General features: G+C 50.4%; 2 protein-coding genes across 6 annotated transcripts in view; one reads left to right on the plus strand and one right to left on the minus strand.

Annotated features, from left to right (window-relative positions):
• Positions 1-2,303: 2,303 nt before the first annotated feature.
• On the plus strand, positions 2,304-5,372 carry RLBP1 (retinaldehyde binding protein 1). Its single transcript, XM_035554903.1, has 7 exons — positions 2,304-2,315; positions 2,525-2,653; positions 2,872-3,073; positions 3,582-3,760; positions 4,240-4,398; positions 4,817-4,927; positions 5,214-5,372. Exons 1-7 carry the CDS (start codon positions 2,304-2,306, stop codon positions 5,370-5,372), a joined length of 951 nt encoding a protein of 316 aa, XP_035410796.1.
• A 2,770-nt stretch (positions 5,373-8,142) lies between these two features.
• Positions 8,143-20,671, minus strand: part of ABHD2 (abhydrolase domain containing 2, acylglycerol lipase) — a 40,056-nt gene continuing 27,527 nt past the window's right edge. For all 5 annotated transcript variants that reach the window (XM_035554904.2, XM_050713015.1, XM_035554905.2 and 2 more), the window contains 5 exons: positions 19,726-19,818; positions 17,948-18,058; positions 16,630-16,699; positions 15,703-15,787; positions 8,143-14,682 (listed from right to left, as the gene is read on the minus strand). In XM_035554904.2, coding sequence (XP_035410797.1) covers positions 14,486-14,682; positions 15,703-15,787; positions 16,630-16,699; positions 17,948-18,058; positions 19,726-19,818 — 556 coding nt within the window. In that variant the 3' untranslated portion in view covers positions 8,143-14,485. The remainder of the gene's footprint in view (positions 14,683-15,702; positions 15,788-16,629; positions 16,700-17,947; positions 18,059-19,725; positions 19,819-20,671) is intronic.

The following is a 20,671-nucleotide window of genomic DNA, read 5'->3' on the forward strand; positions in this document are numbered from 1 at the left end:
CCTGCCTGCCCCTCATGGGGAGCCTTGTGCCTTCCTCCTCCTCCTCCTCCTCCCTCACCGAGGGGTCTCGGCTCTGCTGGCGGGGCAGCGCGGTGAAATCCAAATCCGTAAATCCTCACGGCGTTACAAAACATGCCTTGTGTAAGCCCCTTCGTTCCCGGCGCCCCCCCCCCCCCCCCCCAAATCCCCAGCGCAGCAGGAGCATGGCCAAGCCCCGGGCTCTCAATGGGCTCCTGTCTTCCCTCCCCGCGACGCCAGGCAGCGGCTGGAGCAGCCACGGGGCTGCAAAAAGCAGCCGTGCATGGCACTGTCCTCATCCTGACCCCAAAAGCCTGGCCGAAGGGAGAGCTAAGGCTGGAAGAGCTCCCCAGCGCCCAGCAGCCTGGGCACAAGGTGATGTGGACACCCCAAAAAGCCTCGTGTCGCTGTCCCCGAATCGTCCCCCTGGCTCTGCCCAGCTCGGTGTGTGCAGCATCGACCCAGGGGGGGCTGCCCTCGAGTTCTGAAAGCAGCCAAGCACCGGGATCACCGGGATCACCCGTGATCCCTGTCCCCTGGCTGTCCCCTCCTTGTGCGGGATGCCACCAGTGAGCCATCATGCTGGGGCTGTCTCCTCACCGCATCCCGGGCACACCGCGCAGGACCAGCCACCATTTGAGGACACTGTTTGCCCACATATTTTTATTTTAAAATAAAATAAACGCTGCTTTGCAGGGAGGTGGCGGCGGAGAAGGAAAGGATATGGGTGCATCCGCACCTGCCCCACAAGCACCCCTGCCGAATTCACCCCGTGCTCTCTCCAGGCGCTTGCAGAGCTGGGGGCAGAGGCGGGGGGTGGCACGCTGCCCACCCCCGGCCCCACGCTAATGAGGGAGTTACACAATGAGAAGCTTTTATACTTCGTTAATCGGGCCCAGCATCCCGCCCCTTCGTGCACCCGGCCTGCAGCCTTCCTGCTCCGTCTTTCCCTCTCCTCATCTGCCTTTTGTAAGGTTTTAACGGGGTTTCCTGCCTGGTTTGCATGGACTTAATTATAAAGCTGCAGCGAGTTGATGCCTTGTGACGGCCTAATCCCAACCCGGTGACTACAAAGCTTTCGCCTGGCTTTCTTGCTGCTCCACTCCGGCCTCGCTGCCCAGCTGCCTGGCTCCACTCCGGCACTCCCAGCCTCGTGCAGCGACCTTCTGCAGGCGATTCGGTTTTCCCTGTCCCTGGTGAGTATGGGGGACGTTTTGCATCTGAAATACTTTGCATCAGGCCCCGTAGCCCAGCCCTCCTCGGCCTGGCACCTCCGGGGCTGGGGTTGCTTTCCGTGCCTCAAAAAAGGGGGTGCTGGTGGGGGAGCCCATGGGAGGTGTTGGGACAAGCGGGGCTCTGCAGCCCGGCAGGGACATCTCTGGGCTGCACTGGGAAGATGCTGAGGGGCTTGGGGTCTGGTGTCACAGCTGGGGATGGGCTCTGGAGCTGCAGGGGCTCCGGTGCCTGTCAGACATCGTGGGGACAGCGTGCCAGGAATGAAAGGCAACAGGGTGGGCAGGGAAGGCAGCTCTGTGTTAAGAGGAGGAGGTGGGAGCATTGCCTGAGGTCGTTCCGCATCGCCCTCAATGACTCAAGCCTTGGAGCGGTGCAGGAAGAGCCCAAGGGCCAAGGGGAGCGTTTGGGGAGCAGGAGGACACCCCATTCCCGCAAACATCCCCAAACCACCAGCTCAGCAGGGCCGTGGCAGCGCTGGGCCATCCTGCAGGGACTCCCCAGAGCAGCACGATGTCCCTTGGCACCCACAGGGCAGCAGGACCCGCACCTTGTGTGCTGCTTGGGGCATGTTGCTCTAGCCAGGTCTTTGGGAGCACTTGGCCCCGCATCAGCCGTGCTGGTGTGCAGTCTCTGCTGCTCCCCGCACTGCCCGGGTTGTGGTCGGAGGTGACACCGTGCTGGAGGAGCTCACGGGGCCGTGGGTCCCCATGACCCACGGGTGTTCCTGCCCACAGCCCCCCACAAAAATGCAGACCCAGAAAAAAAAACACGCTGAAGGTGTCAGATGACCAATACCCACGTATTTAATCTGCTTTTGCAAACAGCCCTGGTGTTTCTCAAACACTCTCAGCTTCCCCCAGGCAGTGACACGGGCAGCGGGCGATGGAGCTGAGGGTGCTGTGCCCGCAAGGCACCCACCTCCACCCCAGTGCAGCGGGATCAGGGCAGGAGGGACAGGGGCACCGGGGGCTGCAGGGGCTTCGGATCCTCATGGTAATTCCTCCTCCTCTCTTCCAGTGTCCTGCAGCTGATAAAGGCTAAAGGAAGACATGTCTGCTGTTGTGAGTACTGCCCACCCCCGGGCTCTGAGCAGCCCCTCCCTGCAGCGCTGGGCTGCGGCACCCCTCGCCCTTCCGTGTCCCCCGGGGTGCAGCCCAGAGGGACCCGCACAGCGCTGGGGCTGTCCCCAGCCTCGTGGGGCTGGCGGGCAGGGAGGTGGGGGGCCGTCAGCGGAGGATTCGTCAGCCCCCCATCCTGTCCTCGCCCCCAGACGGGCACCTTCCGCATCGTCTCGGAGGAGGAGCAGGCCCTGCGCACCAAGCTGGAGCGCCTCACCACCAAGGACCACGGCCCCGTTTTTGGGAGGTGCCAGCAGATCCCCCCGCACACCCTGCAGAAGGTGAGGCACAGCCCCCCAGGGACCTGCTGTGAGCTGGGCAGGACAGGCAGGGAGGGACCTGCAGCCAGCGGCACCGTGTCTGGCTGCTTTTCTGTGCCAAAATGCACGCCGGGGTGCTCAGGCAGCGGGGATGGTGCTGGGTCCGGTGGCTCCGCGGGTGGCTCAGTGTCCCCAGGGCATTGTGAGGATGCTGAGGGTCCTTCCCTGCCCGCCCCCAGGCAAAGGACGAGCTGAACGAGACCGAGGAGCAGAGGGAGGCGGCGGTGAGGGCGCTGCGGGAGCTGGTGCAGGAGCGGGCCGGCGGCGAGGACGTCTGCAAGGCGGTGGCCGAGAAGATGCAGGGCAAGGACGACTCCTTCTTCCTCCGCTTCATCCGCGCCCGCAAGTTCGACGTCCACAGGGCCTACGACCTGCTGAAAGGTGGGGGCCCTGGGCTGTGGTGCTGGGCGCGGATGGGTGTCCTGATCCCCCTCTGCCCCTTCCCAGACAGGCAGGGCACTGGAGAGAGCATCAGCAGCAAAAGGCAAGGCTGGAGGTCTCTGCACGCATCCTGATGCGCTTTGTGCATGGTGCCTGGTGGGCTCAGCACCCCTGGGACCACTCCAGGGCAGGGGGGGCTTGTGGCACCCCCTCCCCACACCAGGGGTGGCGCACAGGGACGGACGGGGAGCAAGGAGGCAGCCCGGGGTTGGCCATGGGCTTTGTCCTGCCTGGCTCTGCTCTGCTCTCCTTGGTGTCTGCCGGGTGGATAATGAGTTGTAATTATCAGCGCTGGCTCACAGACAGGCTGTTTCGTTCACCCCCATTTTCCCGGCACGTTTCTGTTTCGTGCCTGCGGGGTGCCATGGGGGGGGAGCTGGGGCGGGGAGCTCACCCCGTGCTCTGCTGGCTTCCCGAGGACGGGCCAGCAGCTTCTGTCTCCCTGCAGGCTACGTGAACTTCCGCCAGCAGTACCCCGAGCTCTTCGACAACCTGACCCCCGAGGCTGTGCGCAGCACCATCGAGGCGGGCTACCCCGGCATCCTGGCCAGCAGGGACAAGTACGGCCGGGTGGTGATGCTCTTCAACATCGAGAACTGGGACTACGAGGAGATCACCTTCGACGAGGTCGGCAGGCCTGTTTTTGGGGTTGTTCCACTCAGTCTGAGCAGAGCACCCCTTAGACACACGGATACACGTGGGCACTCACACCCTCTGGCTGTCCAGGTTGAAGTAAAACTCTGAATTTATCCTGGTCCATCCCAAAGAGCTCCCCTTCTTTTCTCCTGAGGTGCTGCAGGCTGCAGGGCACAGGGTGTGCATCTCCCAGCCCAGATAACTCACGGGGTGAAGGGGGGCACCACACCGCTAAATCGGGGGGCTTTAGAAAAGCAAGACCCGCAGGGCAAAGGAGGAAATGGAGGCACAGAGCATGGAAAGGGCTTCTTGGCAAAGAAGCCTCCAGGCATGTGACCACAAGTTCTGGAGTTAAGCAGATCCAGCCTAACGCTCCAAGGGACCGCTCCAGGGAACATCCTGGGGTCTAAGGGAGGTGAGACCTTGCTGCCACACTAACAGCAGGCCCTGCCGTCACTCCTCCCATCCAGATCCTTCGTGCCTATTGCGTTATCTTGGAGAAGCTGCTGGAAAACGAAGAGACCCAGATCAACGGGTTCTGCATCATTGAAAACTTCAAGGGCTTCACCATGCAGCAGGCGTCAGGGATCAAACCTTCCGAGCTCAAGAAGATGGTGGACATGCTACAGGTGAGGCGGAAGAGAACGTGCCCGGGGCTAGCAGGGGGGTTGGACTGCCATCGTGGAGAGGCTGTTCCCCATCACATGCTCCTTCCCTTGCTCGTTAATTGGCTTAATCCTGCAAGACGGATGCAGAGGCCGAGGACATTTGGCTCTGCCCAGGGTGAGAGGACAGCAGAGATGCGGTCTTTCTCGTGGGATGGGAGCAGTGAGCCATCTGGGAGGCTCTGCAGCTTCCCTGCTGCTCCCGGGACTGGGCTGGCTGAACCTCTGGGTCAGAACAAAAGAGGGAGCACGGCAGGGAGAACGGGAGGGTGGGGAAGGGGCGCGGAGGCAGTGTGGGGTTTCTCTTGCTGCCCACCTCCTCTCCTGGCTCTACGTGGCCAGCACGGTCTGTAACTGGCCCTGTTTGGGTTTGGCATCCTAGGACTCCTTCCCAGCACGCTTCAAGGCCGTGCACTTCATCCACCAGCCTTGGTACTTCACCACGACCTACAACGTGGTCAAACCGTTCCTGAAAAGCAAACTGCTGGAGAGGGTGAGTGCGGGAAGGGGACCCGGGGGAAATGGCTGGGTAAAGCTGAGCAGACGGGGAAATCTGTTGCCTTCTGCATGCCCAGCCTGTGGGCACACAGGGACGAGGCGGAGGAGCCAGGGGCTGCTGCTGGCTCCCCTGGGAAGGGGCAAGCCTCCAGCTAGGCACGGCTGTGGTTGCGCCGATGAGGAAGGAGGGCAGCCCTCGCATCACTGCTGGTGTCCCTCAGCCACCTCTGTCACGTGTAGGGTCACCAGCTCTCTGCTGAGGGTCGCTCCTCTCTTGCCAGGTCTTTGTGCACGGCGAGGAGCTGGAGTCCTTCTACCAGGAGATCGACGCTGACATCCTGCCGGCAGACTTCGGTGGCAACCTGCCCAAGTACGATGGCAAAGCAACTGCAGAGAAGCTCTTCGGGCCCTGCATCGAAGCTGAAGACACGGCTCTCTAAGGCGGGGTCTGCTCCCCTTCCCCCGTAACATAGGCTCAGAGGTGGTCCCCTAACCCCAACCACCTCCTTCCTGTAGCGTTGGTTGAGTGACTGCTCGGAACGAGGCACTCCGGGTGCATTGCCCCGTGCCTGTCCCCATCCCCAGACCTGGCAGCCCTGTCCCTCCTGGAATAGGGTCCTCTCCTTGGGAGCCAGCAGAGAAAGCTGGCCACCAGTCTGCTCCTGCAAAAAAAAAGGGGGCATGGGGGAGTGACCATGCTGGGAAGGGGGGTGGTGACAGCAAGGAAGAAGTCCCTTTGCCCCTTTGCCCCAAGCACGCTGCAGGGGTTCGGATGCAGGCAGGACGTGCCTTGCTCTGCTTCAGCCTTAGCCTTTACTTCTGCGGGGCAGTGCAGCCGGAGAGGGGCTCCACGGCCAGCCCTGCGCACCTGCAGCGGGGCACTGGGGAGCTCCGGGGGTGGCATCGGCTGGAGGGGAAGCAGCACAAGCAGGGGGGACAGGCAGGAGAGCGCGGGTAACGCAGCCGGAGGCCGTCGCAGCAGGAGGCCCCTGCCAGGGGCTGGCTGAAACGTGTACGCAGAGAAATAAAGAAGTGTTTAACAGCAGAGCTCCTGGGTCCCTCGTGGCACACGGCAAGGGACAGGGGGAGGCTTTTGGGCACAGGCACTGGCTGCGCAGCTCTGTTAGGAGGCGTGGAGCGGCAGCCCTGATGTGAACAGGCCTCTTGGCACAGAGGCCAAGGAACCGTCCTTCTCCATCCTCCCTGCATCCCAAACCAGGGTTCTCCTTCCGCTGGACCAGGACCCCCAGTTCCGTCCTCTGCTCTAGCCAGAGAAAACAGCCTAAAAGATGCAAGGAACCCTAGCAGAGGCCCAGATGGAGCTGACTACCTAATCCTCACTCTGTCAGGCAGTCAGGGAGAAAGAACAGCAGCCACTGAGGGTCAGAGATGAATTTTAACCGCAGGACAGCCAAAGATGAGCAGATCTTACCCCCGCAAATCCCCTAAAAGCCTTAACACAGCCGCCTCTCCCAGCACTGCATCTGAGAAGGAGCTCAGATCAAAGCCGTTCACATCAGAAAAGCCCCAGGAAGAGCAGCCGAGGAGGAGGAGGAGGGCACGAGAGCTGCTCAGGACCAGCAAGGGGTGGCAGCACTGCTGGTCTGAAGTCAGCAGAGGGCAGGTGATGGCACGGGGAGGAGGAGGAAGCAGCCCCCTCCCAGGGAGAGCACTGCGCTCCGGTTTATAGCTAGAAGCTCATGCAAGGAGCCCATCAAGTACCTGTTCCCAGCCCATCTTCTCACGTGGCCACCAGCCCTGAGAGCAGCAGGGCTCGCAGAGGAGCAAGCGGCCGTTCCCTGCCCAGGACTTGACGGTTACCTCCTCCTCTGCCAACCTGGTAGTGCGGCGTGCCCCCTCCTCCCTGGCCCCCAGCCCCGCAGCCACACACCAGCGCCTTTCATTAGCAAAGCAGAGGACCAGAGCCCCATCCAGAGCCGGAGGGTGCTGACAAGAGCTGCATTCATCAGGGCACTGGCTCAGGCTCAAACCAAACAGGACGTTGGCTCCGAAGCCGCCGGGAGGACGGGGCCTGTCTGGGCAGAGGGCTGGGTGAAATCCCTTTTCTCCAGCCTCAGCAGCGCTGCCGATCCACTGAGCACCACGGACCGCTGCAACCCCAGCCTGAGGCTGCACCAACGTTGTGCGAGGGCCCCGAAGAAGACTGAAAGGCGCCTCTTTGCCCTGCTCCTCGCTGTGCTGAGCTCCCTGCAGGGCCAGCAACCAGCCGGAGCAGCCCCAGGGAAGCCACGCGCGACAACCACTGCAGCCATCAGGCCAGTGAAAAACACGACGGCCCACAACGGCCCGGCTTGCTCGGGGCGCAAAGCAATCACACCTCCTTTGGGGAAAGAAAAAGCAACTAGGAAAGGCTTGAGCATTACTTGTGCTTGCAACACGTGCTGGAAGGGAAGGCAGGGAGAAGAGAAACTCACAGCTAGCTCCCCAGGCTCGGTCTGGGGGCAGGCTGAGCCACCAGCCTGTGAACAAAACAGCCACCAGCCCATCAGCTGCTAAGAAAACCACACATGGCTTTGCTCCGGGGACAGCTAGACACCCCCCCATGCTTAGCTACTGCTCGAGCCAGGGCAATTATTTGAGACGCTCCCATTTATTTATATATTTATATAGAAGTGGCAGAGCTTCTCCCCAAGGCAGGGAAGAAGAGCGCAAGCTTGAGGCTTCTCCCTCAAAGAAGGTGGCCAGCCACACCTCCTGGAACAATCAGCTCCCCTGCATTTACCTCCAGAGGAGCCAAGAAGTGGTCAGAAACCCAGAGGCAAGACTAGAGTTCACGACATGGGAATTACTGACAAGGGTTTTTCCTGTCTGGGAGACAGGAGAGGGAGCAGCAAGGCAGCTCCTGCTCTCGTGTACACCGCAGGGACATATGGACAGCCCTTCTCTGAGGTACCCGTGTTTTAGACCACTAATGAACAGAAGCCTTAACATCGAACGCTAAATTCACATTTAAGGGCTAGGGCCAAAGGATTCCTCCAGTTCCTCCTTGAGCTAATCCAAACCCTGTGACTGAGGGAAGGTGTTCAGATACCCAGCTGCATTTTGGTGAGGATGACCTTGTTGGCCCAATACATTCCCACATCAGACAATCCTTTTCTCGCTGCAGACAAAGCAAGAAGGTAGGGCTGCTTTATCTGTCAAGAACAGCTGGACTTTCCCACCCAATAACACTGGACACAGCACTCCACGTAGCACTGACTTCAATAAGTCCTTTATTTTTAAATAAAGAAATCCCACTGAATCAAAGATAACAAAATTACATTTTGTTGTGCAATGACTTCCATTTTACACGACACAGAAGAACAAAAATTAAAGAAAAATCAAAGACACTTTAATATATATTTATATATAATTTTAAAGGTAAACATCAGCAGATATAGAAAAATTGCATTGCTAGTTGCAAATCATCTCCCCTGTAGCTGTCAGCTTCAGAGAATCTGACTCAGAACGTGGCAGCAGGGAGGGTATCTCGGTACACACGCTTTTTCAGGGCAGCATTTAGAGATTGTTCCAGAGGATAATTTTGCCAATTTGAGAATATATCCTTAATGAACCACACTGCTCACCAAGAACATTAGATGTCACTCAGCCTGTTCTAACACAGCTGCAGCAACAACATGAGAAGGGCACAGCTCTGCCTTCCTCAGGTCTCCACACACCTCTTCAACTTGGCATCTCCAGAGAAAGGGCCCCTCTTGCAAAGAGGTTATCGCTTTCTCAGAAAGGATTTCTCGTCATTGGGAAACAGGGACAAGTTGTCAAGAATGAGAAAACACGTTCCTTTGGAAAGCTGCTGACGTGGGCTAAGCAGTAGTGTTTGGTTACATGAAATACACTTTTTATTGTTATTATTTTTAAAGATATCCCAGTTGGCAGGAGCCACAGAAGGGTCAGCATCCCAGGAGAGCTATAAAAGAGAGCCCACAAGGAAATTCTGCATCTAATCAAAGCTCTTGCATGACTGCAGGCAGGCGACGCAAGCTCGTCATTCAGACAAAAGCAAAAAGGCTTCTGTTGAGCCACTCATGGCATCAGGCTCCTTGCTGGTATTAAAGTCACCTGCCTTAGGCAAGGCCATGGGGTGAGAAGGAGAAACATGGTCTTTATCCACAGGGGATGCAGGGCTGGAGCTTTTGGAGAGTGTTAGCAGACAGACTTGGAAAAGGTTGTTCAATACCAGCAGATCCAACCAGATAAATGCTGCCCTGGATTGCAGTGTTTTTGTCCATTGATTAACCAGAAAAAAATACAAGAATACAGATGTTTGAAATGCGATAGTTCAGGATAGTCCCAGAAACCTTTCCACCGCAGTGTGGAAAGCTGGCAGCTGCTTTGACTCACTGATGGCACTTGTGCCTGAGCTTCCCTACCAGCTGAGAGAAGTCCAGGCTGGTGTAAGAGACTGCTAGCAATAAAAGGGTGCAGGTACAAGGCACCCCCCTCCTCAGGTCTGGATAGCTCTGAGGCATTCTAAGCTGGTAGACAATTCAGGAAGTCCTCACACCAAGAAGAGCTGTTTGCTTTTTGCCTAGAACTAGAAGCCCTGAAGGAGACCCTGCTTTGAATCACCGTGGCTCTGGGATCTACCCAACTGACAGAGCTGTCAAAGGGCTAAGGACACGTGGAGCACGACTTGACACAATGCTCTTCACAACAAATGACTTACACACACAGCACAAGACTAGGCAGGGCCTTTTCTGGTCTTTTTGAAAAAGGCTGTGAAGAATTTCAATAACCTCCGGAGAGGCATAATATTTCTAAAAAAACAAACCTTGGAAGCAAACCAGGTGACTGAACCATTCTGCAATTAATTCTTGAAGTTACCACTCTGCTCTTTCGTTTGAGATGTAGCCCCTTACACAATTCACCTCCAGCTACATTGCTGAAGAGTCAATAGACACAAGAACTTGGGGATCATAAGGTAACAAGCCACATATTAAGCAAACCTTCCCTCTGACTCAAACCCTATGGCTAGAGGCAAATTTGAGGAACAGAGCTGAAAAGTGATCCACTGCTTATACACATTGCTATTTTAAGCCTTAAAATAGACTATCTAGTTGTAGGCTGCCCACAAAGGTCCTTTAAGTCAGCACACGCTTGTACAGTGTACATTGCCAGAGGGGTCTCACTGCTTGGTGTATGAGAAATCCTTTACTAAAAAGCAAAGCCCAAAAGCTCTGACAGAGCTGTTGCTGAAGTCTCTAGATATGCTGATGTCAAGGGAGGAGGAGAAAAAGGGCAAGGCACCACGTGTCAAAGGGCTGAGGTCTAGGAACTTGTGACAGACCCAGGACAGATGACACACAGGTAGCTTGGCTAAATTCAGTACTGGAGATAATAGTTCTTAACACCTCTGCTAAATGCCCCGTCTTTGTAACCTGTACCTTCGTAAAACAGGAACTGCAGAAAAACGGTCAGGAAAAGACCGCAGGGAAGTTCTAGTGTCTGTCTTTACAGTGCAACTGTTGACCCATTTGAAAACACCTTCAATTTAGAATCTAACCAAGGGATCATTAAACACGCTGGCAGATCTGGTGTCGTGGAAGCTGCAAGTTCCTTGTGGTCCATAAGAGCAAGTCCCAGCTGCTCACCTCCAAGTTTCAGGTGTCTCCAGACACTGACGAAGATGGTTGGACCAGCCTAACCACCAAAAAGTAACAGTTCTGCAACTTGCTATCTGATTGAGAGGGTCCTTGGGGTTTATGTTTGAGTGTTACTTTTACATACAGTGATGAGGAAGAGGGGTGTATACTACATGAAAATAAATGAAGAGCTCTGCTAATGCCTTTTCTAATCCCAGTTTGAAACTAAACAGAGCTCATGACAGATTCATCATGCTGTAGTCCTGAACTGCACTACCAGGCTGTACTGTAATGGGCTAGAAGCACACACTTCAACCACCTCACGTGTCTTCGCAAGAGATGAAAAACTGCTCCACCTCTACGATCTAAAAATTCATATTGCGTGTGAAGACCATCTGCCGACATCACAAAACCAGTATTACCTTATTTTGGGAGAGAAAAGCATTTCAGGTAAGGACTGGACAAAGTCCCTTCCTGCTTGTGGTACTGGCACTAGGTATCAGCTGCCAATCTCTGTCAGCAGCAATATTTAACACAGGATTCCTTTTCTGAAGGTCTCTAGCTAACATGCACTGCAGCTTCACTTCCTCCTCTCCTGCTTCCTTGAGATCTCTAAATTGCTGCTGCAGGTTTGACGACATGAGCTGCTTTAAAAGCAGCACATTGGGCGGGATGGGGAGAACAGATTTTTACTGCTTCTGTCTACAACAAGGTTAGTAAGGAGACTCTCGGGTTCTGGAACCCTTGCACAACCAAGCTATGACAAAGCTCTTCCTCCCCAACCAGGCTAGAATTAGTTGGTCAAGCCACAAGCGGTTTAAACAGCTGTAGATGCAAGTGCAAAAACAGGTCAAAGGAGCAGGACAGACTCCTATTACTTCTCTAGTTGAGTTTCAGAAAGCCCATAGCATTGGCACTTCTGAAATAGGAAGGCTCATGAGTTATAGGGCAGGAAGATATAGTATTCCTTGAAAAACCTCAAACATTAGAGTAAAATCCCTATTTGATTAGACAAAGCTCTTGCTGTTTTGAGAACTGCCCAGCTGCTCACCTCATTTTTTTTTTTAGGAGAGATTTGCTTTAAAAAGTCACTGATTGACCATCTACTATAGCAAAGTCAGTTTGAAATAAAGGTGCGCTTGAGAAGGTAACTTCCTCATATCTCAGAAACAGGAAATGTTTCAAAACCCGGTCTGTCAAGAACAGTTCTTACAAAAAGGAAGGAGGAAAAGTTCTTCAATAAAAACCTTCCCAGTTCCTCTGGAAGTGGAGCTTTACTCTGGCATGTCTTGGCCAAAAAGCAGTTTGCTCCCCAGCCCCAACTCAGAAGCAAGCAAACGCCAGCTTTGCCTCAACATTCACTTTCCAGATAGCAGCCAACCACCATTGTCTCACTTCCAACTTCCCTGCCTGGGGCAGCCAACAGCTGAACTGTTTCTGCAAGTTTGGGGTCCTGGGAGGAAGGCAGAACTTCAGCCATGTGGGGAGCCGGGCAGGGAGCCCCTGCTTTTGAGAAAAGCTGAGAAAGGACGGTATTTTGATCTCCAAGGAGGCTTGATGCACACTGTCCTTCCTTCATAGTTACATGTTGGGTCGTATGATGGGCTCCTCACCTCAACAGTGGGATCACTACCAAGGGAAGCTTCTGTTCCCCTAAACCTGTTTGGAGTTGATGCTCACAGCACAGTAAAGCTGGACTGAAGCAGGACATGAAGCACGTTTAAAAGACCATGAGAAGAGCAGCTCTGCTTCCTCAAGGCAGACAGCCGTGACCTGTGAAGCTACAGATGTAGTATGCCATGAAAATTGAGACACATCTAAAGTTGTGACCCACTGGAGATAAAAACACGCATACCCTACACACCTAAATTCATACTGTGGCTAGGTGATGCATACAAATGTTGTTTACACTCTAATTCTGTTGAAATGAGAATGCATTTACATCACATCCAGGAAAAATTGCATGAGCGGCTACTTAAGCAAAACTCTGAATGTCTTGTATGACAGATTTTAGTGACATACAGATGCAGTATGAATGAGAGAACAACAACACAAAGACAAGATATCCATCAGTTAAGAATATCCTTGCTAACTGATGCCCTAAAACAGTTCTTGAAGGAACAGCCACAAGCACGGCCAAGTACTGCTACAGCTTTACTTGGTCACATCTCTTTCTTTGAGGAACAAAAGGAAACCTGGATTTATTTACTAACAAGGACAACGCGCAGATACCCACAGTTCATTCTAGCAGGCCGCGGTATCTGGCCTAAGGCAAACTGAAAGGAATTTCCTGATATGATAATGCACCTTTGCTACAATAGTTAATTATTGCTTTATTAAAATAAAAAGCTACCTCTGCAACCTACTGAATGAAGTTCAGGGACAGGGCAGTCCAGAAGGCTTGTTCCCCTGCGTTACCACACTGAAGTCTTGCAGCTTGTTTCACCCTTCAACTATAAACTGAAGTGCCCGGCACACAAACCAAGGCTAAAGCAATAAAGTGCTCATTGGATGCGGGAAGTGTGACGGGAAAAGAACTTCACTGACACTGGGACAAAGAAGTCTCAAGGGTGGATTAATGAGACTACAATATTGACAGAGCAAATAGAAAAAAAAAAAAGATTGTGACCACAAAAATTCAGTTTCCAGATTGTCATGGGGCAACTTTCCTACCAGGGGATAGACTAGAGCCCTTAATAACCACCTCGGCCACAACAGCCACTTGAGGCATCGCTCCTGCAAGGTGCTTTCACACTTCACTTTGCACATTACAACTAGAAGAGGATGTCTGAGCATGTAGAAAGGAATTCACGTGAGGAGCCCAATGTCTTACTGGAGCCAGTAAAATCCTGCAGCATTTACACAGATACAGAAGTAGTTAGTCAAAGGTATTTTAGTTGCACAGGGCTAGACCCATCAAGTTCCCACCAACTGTAAGGCAAGTCATGTGTCTGAAAACCATTCAATGTTTTGAAAATTAAGGACGAGAATTTTGGTATAATCTACCCTGACATAAGGGGAGTAAATCTAGATATATTCCCCCCCACCCTACAATTTAATCCCTAACAGAGTACATAACTATGAAATATTCTTAAAACATACTGAGCTCACAAAAAGATCCTGCAGATTCTTAATCACTGGTTTCCATTCGGAAGCCAGAGCCAATTTTAAAAAGCCCTGGGTCAAACAAGAAATCCAGTACTAAAAACATGACTACATTTGAAAAAAGAGGCAAATATGACAAGGTGACTGGTCTGGTCTTGGTGTGAGAATATGGTTACAGAGAAACATTAACCGGTATTATCAGCCCGCAGCTTTTCTTTACCTGGAGTCCCAGCGTAAAGATACCCCAGCCCAGATACCTGAAGCATGGAAATGTTAAGCATTTTCAAAGTGATTGACTTGTGTAACTGCACTCCCAGGAAGTAAACCACTCCCTTAAGATGGTGTAAGATTAGAACTCCACTGACAGTCAAGCATCTGTTTTTCCAAGCCACTATTTAGTGGCTCATGGACTGAACCACTCACTGGCCTATGGCTTGGTACAGGGTTTTTCCAGCACAGGGACTGAAAAAGTTAGTTACCTTGTCATCTACACCTCAACAAATGCTTCAGACCAAGTTTTTGACCAACAGGTGAAAGGCTTTTGGCATCTGAAACTTCTGTTATATCAAAACAAACTGTCTTTAGCTCAACTACCCTGTAACAAGTCACAGTCAGAATCTAATTCTTCAAGCAGAGCAGTAAATTACAAACCCAAGTGACTATATAAGCAAAGATCCTCTGACCAGATATTAACCTCTGTTTTAACTCCACTTCAGAAGGAAACATTGTGATCAAACCCCAGCCATAGGATATCAAGGAGAATGGAAACCTGAAGCAGCAGGTGAGGGAACAAAGAGTTCCCAAAGGGGGAGATATACTGAAGTGATCCAGAGTCTTTGGGTCAATTACTCCTGGCCAGATACCGCCTGCTCTGTGTCTGAGCAATGAGACTTTGTCTTCTCCCACTGGCAGATGGCATTGGCATACTGCACCACGAGCTTATCCATCCAGGTAAGAGGTTCTGGGAATAGTACAGACCCCTCGAAAAAGCCCAGGTGGCCTCCGTGAAGGGGCAGCACGTGCATGACATTTTCCCGTTTCTCTGTAAAACAAAAGGAAGCACACAGTTCCAGAAGGTTAGCGATTTGGAGCTGAGAACTAAACCACCTTAAATTGTGATAATCAACACGATCCTTGGCATAGGGTCTGAACCAAAAGGAGCAATCCCATGATGGAAGCAGAAGTGTGCTGACAAAGGCCACAGCTAATATGAAGTCAAAAGCACATAACCTTACAACTTCACAGAACAAGATGGTCAACAGGAACCAGGCTGCCCAAGAAATGCTGCTGGCTGGGCCCTTAAGGCAATACAGGTCACACCCTTCCATCTTAACTCACGTACACTGGAACTAGGACCGTTAGCATGATGTTGAGCTGCACCAAAGCCCTGGCATTGTATTATCCACTTTGTTCTACATACAGTGAGAAAAATCCCTGTGCTTGCATCTGTCTGGAAGCAGCTGTAGATGAAGCCTCTGCTCATAGCTTTCAACAAGAAAAAGAACGAACCCAGCTTTCCTCCCCGTGCACCATTTGTGCAGAGAAACAGCAACTGGCTCGCTCTTTTGAGCTTCTAAAGGCTATTTGACTTCTTCTTGACTGAAGATAGACAGCTGACAGAACTCCTTTCAAAGGACACACTTTATTTCATTATCAAATAACACAGCTAGGCATGGGCTCCATTCATCAGGGAAGGGGACTGTTCATCTATGGCTGTTCAAAACTACCACTGCAATAACCCACCTTTCTACTAAATCCCAATGATGAAAAAAAAACATGAAGCATTTTCTTTTTCCCCATTCAAGAAAGTAACCTGAATGTGAACTGCTGGCTATCAACACAAGCCTAAACAGCAGAAGATGCCTGAAAGGAGGACTCAAGTTCTTCCTCCTCACAAAGAACCTCATTAGTTCTAGCAACTGGTGTTTTAAAGAGGCTTAGTACACCTCCCACAGGATCACGGACATAAGGCAAGTCAAGCTGCTTTGTAATCACGGACCATGATGAGATAAGGAAGCTGCAGGTACACAATGCACTGCTGGAGCAGACTGCTTCAACATACCTGAAAGAGCTCTCGGAATTGATAGAAGGCTCTCATGCACAAGAGGGTCATCAGCAGCATTAACCAACAGAAGAGGAACATAGATCTGCATCAAGAAACATAGTAAAGAGAAAAAACAACAGTTAGGGGTTGGTATTTGAGTTTCTATCAACTGTTATAAAGCTTCTTAGCTTGGCTCAATTCAGACATCTTATTTCAGAGTTGTCCTTTATCCGGAGATCCATCAGCAAAACAGTCAAAAATTCAGACTGGGGGCTTTTTACCAATGGAGTACTCTGCAGCACTTTATTTTTTTCCAATTCAATTGTATGAAAAGTGATACGGGTGTAACAGAGCAAACACAGATTAAGTCACAGATCTTCCCCATTCTCAGAATTCAAATAGCTACACCCTTTTTACTCTACATTGCTTTGCACATCAGGCAGCTAGTGCCAGCTGTTATAGACACCTTGGTTAAAGTCCAGGAAACTCCCTTGGAGTGTCTCCATCCTCTGGTTCAGCAAATCAAGAAGGAATTAATTTCCAGTTCTACTTCTGCAGCACTTCGGCCTGCTAAGCATCTGCCTTCCAGATAGCGTGCTGAGCCTCTTCCAGAGTATCCAGTCCTTTCTGCCTGGAAGGCTGTATGCCACCACCTGTTTCTCACCTTATGCACCTACACTCAGAGGGGTTCAGCTGAACTTCTGGCTTTACCTAGGTCACTTGGATGCTACTACCCAGAGTTACGCTCTCTAAAGAGCCCAGAGCATTTAGAACCAGTATTAGGAGTACTAAGAACTGAAATCCCACTCCAAAATATCATGTCTGAATACTTCTAAAAGTCCACGCTAAGACAGCTGTGTCTATGTATCAGCAACAGAAAGCACTGAGCATTTTGTCTCCAGTACGAAGAAGATAGTACAAGAGCAGTCAATTGCAAGAGCTTACCCTGTGCAAGTAGTGCAGGCAGCTTTCTTCTTCGTAGTACTCCTTCAGGGAACTGTATCCATGGAACTTCCTGGAATGGACAGTGTCATTGCCATCATGTTTCTAGTATCCACCTGACTCCCATTTGCAGGTAAGGACATACATGCCCAGACCCGTATTTTTAAGGACAATGCCTTTTTCTACCCAGCATCTCTGCAAAATTCACCTTTGGCAGCACATGCCTTTATGCTTTCTGTGCTTACACAAACACTGATAGCAGGATTTGCTTCTTCTACACATACCAAGTTAAACATTCAAGTGGAAGTCTAGAAGCCTTCAAGGCATCTTTTTTAAACTTAATTTGCTTTCTTCTGTACGAATTACTTATAAACTTATTCACTACCTGAAAGCCTTTACAAATATAAAACCATCACAGCTTACGAACCTCAAACACACTGGACAAAAGGGCCTGCCTACAAGCCGCCCAGAATTCACTGTGGTTCCATTTCTTTGCAATATCCTTAGCCCTTCATCTCAAACCAAGGATTCAGTGAGCCTATACTCAAGTGCTTTTTTTTTTCCTGGGGTAGGAGACAATGATGCAGCTGTAGGCCCAAAGTAGACAGGCCTCAGGGATGAAGGACAAGCATATTTCCCCTAGGAATCACTTTTAGAAAGACAACAAACAGCAATATTCCTAGTCCTCCAAAAACCTTTTAGTTGTATAGCTGACAGCGCACAGCTTCAGCATTTTGTAAAGGTGTCAATGCCTGATACAGAACATGCCACAGCAAGATCACAGCCACTGAACAAAGTACTAAGTTGTTTTCAAGGACACAGGCAGTAACAGACTGCTGCCTAATAATGCAGAGAGCTTAATTTAGGTGTAAGTACGACAAGTTAAAAAGTTCATGTTATCTCATCCAGTCCTAATGTTCACAGAGAAGGTATTATTCTGGGGGGGAGGGTTTTTTTGAAACTTCAAGCAGGACTAAAAACACTCATGAGCAGTTCTGAGATGCTTTCCACATTCTGCTTTTTTTTTTTTTGTAGACCTCTTGGCAAGAGCTTGCCTCTTCCTAGTTTCATTCTGGGCTGCAGGTTCAGATGTTACAGATAAATGCCTCCTGGATGACTTTACAGAAGCTGTGACTGTCAAAAATAAAGGTTGGTTGGTTTTTGTAGTTTTATTCAATGTAAAGACAAGGAAGGATTTGGGGTTGTCAGCAATGCATTTCAGCAGATTCCTACAGGCACAGCAAGAGGTGTGCAAGAGTAACACTTAAAACAGAAGGCACTTCCAGAGACCCACAGAGAAGCACAGAGTCCCCCTTCATACCTCATAACATTATCATCGATCTGCATAAGGGATGTTGCCGTATAGAGTTTGCTCAGATCAGCATCTGAAAGGCTTTGTGGCTTCTTCACGTTATCTCCAAAAAGAACTTGCCTGAAAGAGGAATAACAAGATAAATATCCAAACACCGTAACAAGTGCAGCACGGCCATGACCTGCTCAAGGACAAGTGAGTTTACCAAATCTGACAAGATAAGAATAGAAGTGGGCTACATGCATGAGGCTTTCTTGGAAACAAGCACAGCTTTTTTGTCCACCTCCCTTCACAATGAGGTATAACAGAAACTAACAGCCACTTCAGAGAAAAATGCTCTCTTGTTATACTGAAAAACTGCAAAAGGGGCCTCTAAAAAGAACCTTCCCAGAACAGACAGCACTAGGGGGATTTAGAACAGAGGCTTCATGTTGGAGGGAGGGTCCTCTGGCTTCAGATCAAACCTGTGGGTGGCTCGGTGAGAGCACTAGCAGTCCTGGGCACAGCAGCCCCGTCACCATCTGGTCCTGAAGCCTCCCCAGCACAGATATTAGGTTAGCTCATCCAGCAGAAATTACTTGGGGGCATTACCTTAGCAGAAAACTATTTACTATGGACACTTGTCATAATTAGTTATTACCCTCAGGAGAGGATGTGTTTCTTCACCAGAAGAAACCACTCCCTTAACAAATAGAACAAGGGCCGCAAGTTGGAGAGGATTTTTATTCCCTTTTAGAAGCAACTGCAGGGCAGAGCAGGAGGGAGACCTAGGCTTGACTTGGGGGAGCTGCCTTAGAGCACAAACGATTGTGGAAAAAAAAGATTACTTAACTGAATCTCCTTCAAGCCAGCACTGCCTTTATCTGGCTTATGAATCTAAGCACCATTTCATGGGGGATTATATACCCTGACATGTATAATTTGGTCAAGTTGTCCAAATATTTATCAGTCTGGAGTGAATTACGTGGATCATCCTACACATCAGTTGTCCTAACTCCTCCTGCGAGTATTTCATACCGCACAGGAGTGTTAGCTATGAACCAAAAGTTGGCAAGTGACACATGCTCCTCATTGGAATGGGTCTTAATTAGCATCCACAGATGAGGTACTTCCATATTCATTGCCCTAGAAGCACCCAGATCATTTTTGGTCTAGGAAACAACAACGTGGAGCATGTCACCTGTTTAACAAACACACTCCTTTTGTATCTGAGAGCCACAGATCACAACAGCAGCACAGGGATACTGCAAGGACAGTAGCACTCTAGGAAGAGCAGCACTAAGTATTCTGCTGGCTACATGCTCTTTGGAGAAGAAAACTAGAAGCCAGATCTACAGAATGACTGCTTGCTTATTTGATAAGCAGCAGCCCCTTGCAGCAGATCTTGTAGATTAATCCTACCTCCAGTAGGTGGCAGAACCAGAGGCTCCTTGAATAGAGGATTCTTTAGCTAGAAGTGAAACAGATGCACAATACTCCACTTTGAAGTTTAATTACAGTGTTTTCCTGTGCTCATCTTGTTTATTCATTAAGCAAGTCTCCTCAGAAGGCAAAAAACCACAACAAAGCTTGCTTTCTTCTAACAGGATCACCAGAGCTTATTTGTATATTTTACAGTACACGCAATTGGCATGGGCTCCCCTTCTTTTTCTTGCTGCACTTAAAAGGCACTGAGCAGGGGATTTGTGTATAATCTTCCAGGAGTCTGATTTTCAAAGTCTGACTGAGAAGAGAAGATAAATCCAATAGAGCAATTGACCCAATCAGCAGCACCAATGCAAGTTTACCTGTGAGAAAGGATGATCTTCTTCATGTTGTCTGCCATGAGGAAGTTGTAAAATCTTCTGCACTGATCCCATTGCATGAAGGTTTCCTGTGCCCTAGAAAAAACACACAGCAAAACAATCTAAGCTGTTAATGGAGATCTTGAAAGATCAGAGTAATACACCGTAACATCTCACTGCAGCCTAGAGGCTAAGTAAACAAATCTCCAGGCTTTCCCTGCCATAGCTTAACCTTTTCCAGGAAATGACTTCTGCTTTGATGAAGTTCGGTAGTATCAGAAAACAGATCTGCAGTCTCATTTTGCACAATGCAATTAGCTGTCCTGATCAGAGCATTTAGGAGCCATCAGTCAAGATCTGCAACACTGACAAGAGGACTTTGGTATCCCTTTGCATAAGTTGAATGCAATTTACTTAATGGAACCACCAAGGAAAGGACTAAAACCTGTTGCTGAAAAAACGTTAATTGTGTGTAATAGCTTTGCAAAGGAAATCATTTGTGCAGATGTTTGCAATGTTTACATACACTATTATTGTTTTACCTTCATTGGCAGGAACTGCAGGGATAAATACTCGTTGCAGCTGCAAGTGGCATCAGAGTTGAAGCCTTTACTTATTCTCAGGGCAGAACAGCACTTCACAGCTTATCTGTTGTTAAAACAGAATTAAAGTCGTCCAGACTTCTGTGAGCTTTGCCAGATACAAGCACTCCTTGGCTCTGCAGGGTCATGGGCAGGTTAGAGCTTTACTCTTACCAGGGGTTGCTGTTACTGAGGAAACATACTATCATTTACTGAGCCACCTAAGAATGCTGGGAGCAGGCAGTTTCAGCTACTGAAGTACTCCCATTTAAACATTAACATACCATGAGAACTACAGCGGATTTATCACGACCTTCCAAGCCACAAGCTGCAGGTTTCCTAGCAGAGCACAAGCAAGCTGCCTGCTT

The sequence above is a fragment of the Cygnus atratus genome, chromosome 11, assembly GCF_013377495.2.
Source record: "Cygnus atratus isolate AKBS03 ecotype Queensland, Australia chromosome 11, CAtr_DNAZoo_HiC_assembly, whole genome shotgun sequence".
In the NCBI taxonomy this organism is placed as follows: Eukaryota; Metazoa; Chordata; class Aves; order Anseriformes; family Anatidae; genus Cygnus; species Cygnus atratus.